The sequence below is a fragment of the Pyrus communis genome, chromosome 1, assembly GCF_041283825.1.
Source record: "Pyrus communis isolate YQ-2024b chromosome 1, ASM4128382v1, whole genome shotgun sequence".
Lineage (NCBI taxonomy): Eukaryota > Viridiplantae > Streptophyta > Magnoliopsida > Rosales > Rosaceae > Pyrus > Pyrus communis.
Window position 1 is genome coordinate 13,088,277 of NC_142565.1, and position 6,244 is coordinate 13,094,520.

Here is a 6,244-nt window from a genome sequence, read left to right on the forward strand (position 1 = left end):
AAATATGATCGAAACCATTCATTTATAAATCAGTCGGTAAAGATCGTCTCTATAAAGAAACAATTAAAACTATGATTGTTTAATCACTCAATTGTAGCAAATAGATAGACGGTTCCTAATGCCTTTATTGAATTTGTCCATATGTTTTTATAAAGTTTGAGGACTAAACAATCTTAGTTCTAATTGATTTTTTTGTTGAGATGATCTTTACATAGTAATTTATAATATAAATGGTTTCGATCATAAACATGAAATACTGTGAATAGACCTGGAGATAATTTAAGGAGGAATTCCTCCTAAATTCTTGAGGAGCCAAGTCTTTCTCTATTTAATAATTTAATGAGATAACATTAAATTTTATTAGTAGATCTCAGAGATAAAAAGAGTAAAATAAACTAAATAGTGGTAAAAAGATAGGAAGATGAAACAAGTAGTTATAGTGCATAACAGGGTAACTGATTACAGTCAAGCCTCAAACATAGACCAAGTTTGTTTCTCCCAATAAAAGAAAATAGACCAAGTTTGAGCTTCCTTTGCTAAGCCCAAAAACATAGAAGAAAGATATTTCATTCAAAAATGAAACTCTAACCTCTTAAAAAAACTATATTAAAAATCAGGCCATGGGGTTCCTTATTTGTCACAGCAGGTGGGTAAACTCAACGTGGTAGCAACCAGCCAACCACGCAAAAATAAGAACAAAAAGAACCCTCCAGAAAATACACATAGCAAGAACCCTCACGGCAAAATAAAGACCCAAATGGGGGATGTCAGAAAATAAGGGAGACTCACATCACAGGAATGGAAAAAAGTAGCTAGCTAGTAGCAAAGGGTTGGGAAAAGATAACTTTTAGGTAATTCGGATAATGTGCAGGTTGCAGAAACAGAATCCTTAGAATATCTGCCCCATATGGCATCTCACATGAAAGGCAACAGAGCCACTCGCAACTTTCTTGCTAGATCCTTCACTGTCATATTGAATCCATCATCCATCTGCAGGTGAAATGCAAACTTTTATTTAATCAATTATAAAAAGGATATATGCATTTTGTTTGGATACCGTCTCTTGCCAGACTCTGACATATGTTTGTGATGCTACTGTAAATATGTGTCGCACAAAATATCAACATAACCAATCATTGAGATTTACAATCTAGCAACATAAAAGTCTGGCAAAAGAACATTAATAACTCGATGATGTTATAACCGACAAGTTATACCTGAGACATAATGGTTATGTCTAGTGTGGAGGCCCCAAATGGCAAGACGCTGCTATTAACCACAGATAATTGAAGCTTTTCAATTTCGCTTAGTATTTTCACCACAACTCCTTTTTGTTTCTCGCAGTGGATTCGAATCAATACATCCTTTTCTGAAACTCTTGCTTCAATTTCTGGGAGTGCAGCTTCGTCGGGGCCGCAACCATCAAAGTTTTCATCACATGAAGAGGTGTCATCATCAGCGGAGAGTTGAGACTTTTTCACAAATACCACGGATTCCACAGTTCTTTTCTTTGATCGTTCCTCAAGCACTTTCACCCTTTCTTGAAGCTCCTTCACATGCTTTATAGCATCTCCAAGAACAGAAGCTTTGTCCATCTATAGCCAAGAAATTGAAATATTACAGTGTTAATAAACATACCTAATTTATATACTTAGAGTCCATTCTATGATTCGTTGACATTATAAGATAATGGGCTAATGGCTAATGTTTACCAGACATATATATATATATATATATGCTTTGTCGTCAAAGTGTTAAATAAACCATGTACTAATTTGTATAAGAATTGGGGTTTTGATCATCTTTGTCAAGAAAAATACGGTACCTTCTTTAGGCCAGGAACGATCGCAGAAAGAGCTATGAACCGCTGGCTGAGCTTTTCTCTCCGCTTTCTTTCAGCCATTATGTGGTCTTGAGCATGTGAAGGTGTTCTACTTGTTGGGCAAGGCCTCTTAGTGCCCTGGCTACGGCCTTTTGCTTCATCGTCTTGAGCATGTGAAAACTGCAAATTAATTTGGGAAGGTGCCTCATCCTTTGGCTTCAACGCAGGCTTAAATTTATTACAAAAATTTTGAGGCTTGGAAGGCAGTGGCGAGTTCAAGTTCTCAAAAGAAAGAATCTGGGAGGAGGAAGAGCAAGGCTTTGGTGAAACATTTTCTGTGATGCTAGAGTTCCAGCTGCTAGTCTTGAGCAGTTTGGCTGGCCTCTCAAAGCTGGTGCCATGAGAAGTCTCATTAATGGATGAACCACCACTTGATGCAATGGTCGTCGTGGTTGTGGCGTTTTTGGTTGTCAAATTTGAGTAAGAGGAATAGCTCTCAGAAGAGAAAGATTGTTTGAAATTCTCCCCAAGGGCAGTGCCAATATCATGTGCATTAAACCCTTCATCTAGACTGTTCAAGTGGCATTGAGGAATGAAACTGTAGTCCATTCCCTGCAAATTGGAACAAAAACATATTACAATAAATTTATATAAATACTTCGCAGATAACAAAAGCTACAATATTTGATTGCTAATAATTAAACTGTATTTTGTTATTACACCATATGTATTCTCAGAACTTATAAGTCAGAAAATTACCAATTCAGAAAACCATTTGGCTGATGATACGTCCATATTAATGCAGCTCAGCTACTTCCCCCTGTTTAATCAAATCTAGTGACAAGAAGATCCCGGAGAGCAAGAGAATCACCGTCAGGTATCATCAGTTTACAATTTATGTTAAAAAACATGAAACAAGAAGTTGCAGCCGAATGTTAACCATGAAACTTGAGGAATGGAACTTAATTAAAGAAACCCTATTGATTAATTTCACAGGGAGAGAAATATGGAAGCTTACCCTTCTCCTTTTTCTTGAGTTGTAGAAAGTGATATTGCTACTGCACTTTTATACTAGTTGTCCTCCTCCTATACCCTCGTGTGAAAATTTTGTAGTTATCGTCTTAGTCATTTATTTATATTATTATATATCATTATAATGGTACTTAGTATTATTATTACTACTAATAAAATGTGAGAAAAAAGGCTGGCTACCTTCTTTCATACTACATAGTCGTTGACGTATGGTTAAATCATTGTGCATATAAATAAATAAATTGGCAGCTTCAACTTGACCGGTAATAAGAGATACCGCATCTACAGAAATTATAAAACAAAACACTATTATTGTCTTTCTCAAGTCTGATGATGCCAACTATGTGCCAAAATATTAGATTTATTCATTATTTTAATTTTGTAAATACCCTGCCAACTAGGTACCTAAACAGTGATCTGATATCTTTTGTGCTTTTATCAATTTTTCATTGGAGAATTGCTTCATTTATTTTGAACAATGTTCGGCTGCTTAAGGATGAGTAACTCTTATTTAAAAATTTTCGTATACATTACAAAATTTCATGTTGATAGTAAGAACTTTTTTTTATTATAAATCACTCTATAAAGATCATCACTTCAAAAAAATAAATAAATTAAAGTCGTATAATCAATCAATTGTTGCAAATAAATATTGGAGTTTGAGACCCTCTTGTTCCACATTGGTCAACAGTATTTTTTCACTAGCCTTTATATAGGCTTATTCCTTTTTCTTAGTAATTAGAACTTGGACCATTTGGAAATGGATTGAAGGCTTGGGCCTTATGATTGTGTGGATTAGGCTTAATGATTATACTATAATATTAATATTAATTAATCTGATCAATTAGTTTTAATTTCGAATTAAGTTTTTAATTAAATTAATTAAAAACGTTTTGATTAATAGACACAACTCTTAAAATTAATCTCATCAATTAGTTTTAATTTCGAATTAAGTTTTTAATTAAATTAATTAAAAACGTTTTGATTAATAGACACAACTCTTTGGAAAGAGTTGTATCTTTTTGAAAAGAGCTGTATAGCTTCAGATACATCCAAAAGGTGTTTGAAGAGGTATGAAAGAGCCTATATAACTGGAGTCCTCATTTCCAACAATCTATCTTTTCTTCTTCCTCCTTATCTTCCGTACAAACTTTCCAGAGAGTAAACACACAAAGCAATTCGCTAGAGTTCTATAATCCAGTGCGGGTTGTAGAATTAGGTAGTTGTATCCTGGTCGAGCAAACGTTGTAGAACCTCAAGCACACGAGTGGGACGAAAATACTGTTCGAAGGACATAGCGTTTGCGCTAGCCTCTACCTTCAATTCATTCAAGTTAGTATCATATTAATTTTTGTAATTATTGTGTTATTGCATTCTGTATTGCAAGTATTTGTGAATAATAAAGTATAAGTATTTTAGTTTTGTACATCTGTTATTTTATTGTTTCTAAATTGTTCTCCAACAATAAATAGACGAGTTATAATGTTTTTACCATTTCTATTTATATGTTTTTATACAGTTTGATAACTAAACTATCTTAGTTTTCATTGAATTTTTGCATATATATGATTTTTATAGAATAATTTATAATATAGCCAGTTCTAGTAATCATAAACATAGAGTATTATTTGTTTGCATTCACCAAATCTGTTTTTTATTGGTCAGGGTTTTCACCAGGGGACGGGTTGTTGGGTTGCTGTTTGTTTGTTTCGTTTAGGCCATTGTACAACTTGTAACCCAAAGAGAGAAGTAAGAAAAGTGATTTGGCATACGAATTTACTCACCGACCAGAACAATTATAAAAGTTCAACACGTTATGGAAACTCTGATTAAATCATAGTGCAACGACGTGGACATGCAGAGTGGTCTTAAAACTGGAAAACAAAAACAAACAATAAAAAACAAGAAAATTTTGGCTAAAAGATAACCTCCAGATATTGGAAAGTGCGAGCAATAGAGCAATTGATATACACGAGTCTGACTACCGATCGAGCAAGAGTGATCATAAAGAAGGGTGTTTCTCCATCATGCACTAAAATCATTTTAAATTTTTCTATCAAAATTTGGAAGAGTATATTTATTAAGGATAATATTGTAAATTCATCTTCAAGGGATAATACTTAGAGGCTAAGGAAAACTGTTAGTTTGTTATAGTTAGTTTTCTCTTAGTTAGAAAGTGTTGTGATTTGTTTGGCTCACAACTTGTATATATACTCATATTGTAATCTTATTCATTTGTGAAATGAAAATATAATTTCCAAACATGGTATCACCCGCCTAAGTCTCACGACCTTTCGATCCCAAATCTTCCCGCTTCTCTGCTTTTCTTTGCATTTTCCCGCTTCCTATCGATCTATTTTCTTCGATCTTGTTCTTGCTCGTCTTTGATCTTGCGATCCTTCGCTCTTGCTCGTCTTTCCCTCTGATTTCTGTATCTCTAATCATGGCGTCCGATTCCTCCTCGGCTTCAGAATCTCAATCTTTTCCCCCAATTGTTTCTTCAAACCCTAATTCTTCGATTACGGTCCAGAACATTGGATCTATGGTTCCGATTAAGCTCACCACTACCAATTACCTAACCTGGAGTGCTCTCTTTGCTCCAATTTTTTGTCGTTACAATCTCACCGGGCTGATTGATGGCTCTATGGTGGCGCCGCCTCAATTTCTCATTGATTCCTCAGGCGCTCGCACTCTCAATCCGACGTATGTTGCCTGGTATGAAAATGATCAAAACATCTTCATCTGGATCAACTCTACTCTTTCTGAATCCCTAATCCCCTATACTGTTGGAGTTTCCTCGGCTCGTGAACTCTGGGCCAAATTGGAGTCACGTCTTGCCGCTGCTTCCCATTCTCACATTCATGAACTCCGATCTCGCCTTCGGAGTCTTACTTAAGGCGATATCACTGCTACACAATATCTTCAACGCACTGAGGAAATCGCAGATGTTCTTGCCAGTGCTGGTGCTCCAGTTGAAGATTCTGAATTAATTTCTGTGATTCTTCATGGCTTACCTCCTGAGTTTGATTCCTTTGTGGATGCTATTCAATTTCGTCTCGGCTCTACAACTATTGATGAGTTACATGGTTTGCTTCTCAGCAAAGAGATTCAATTGACCAATCGCAAGCAAAGTACACCTGTGCCTTCCTTTCAGGCTTACAACACCTCCACTGGTCTTCTACCTTTGCATGTCAACTCTATCTCTCAAGGTCATGTTGCTCAGTTTTCTTCATCTTTCAACAATCCAAGTCGTGGACTGGATCGCAATTCTAATCGGAGCAATCATTATAATCGAGGTAATTTCAGGCAATCTAATCCTCAGAGGTTTCCCCAATTTAATCGAGGCAATAATCAGCGGTTCAATCGTGGTGCTCGCCCTAGTTTTTCATC

The 6,244-nt window shown here is 35.6% G+C and overlaps 1 protein-coding gene across 1 annotated transcript; it reads right to left on the reverse strand.

Annotated features, from left to right (window-relative positions):
* Positions 1 to 422: 422 nt before the first annotated feature.
* Positions 423 to 2,906, reverse strand: LOC137721555 (transcription factor bHLH18). Its single transcript, XM_068460652.2, has 5 exons — positions 2,841 to 2,906; positions 2,582 to 2,656; positions 1,826 to 2,434; positions 1,218 to 1,595; positions 423 to 990 (listed from the first exon to the last, which is right to left on the reverse strand). The coding sequence occupies exons 2-5, from the start codon at positions 2,615 to 2,617 to the stop codon at positions 916 to 918; spliced, it is 1,098 nt and encodes a 365-aa protein (XP_068316753.1). The 5' UTR covers positions 2,618 to 2,656; positions 2,841 to 2,906; the 3' UTR covers positions 423 to 915.
* Positions 2,907 to 6,244: the final 3,338 nt, after the last annotated feature.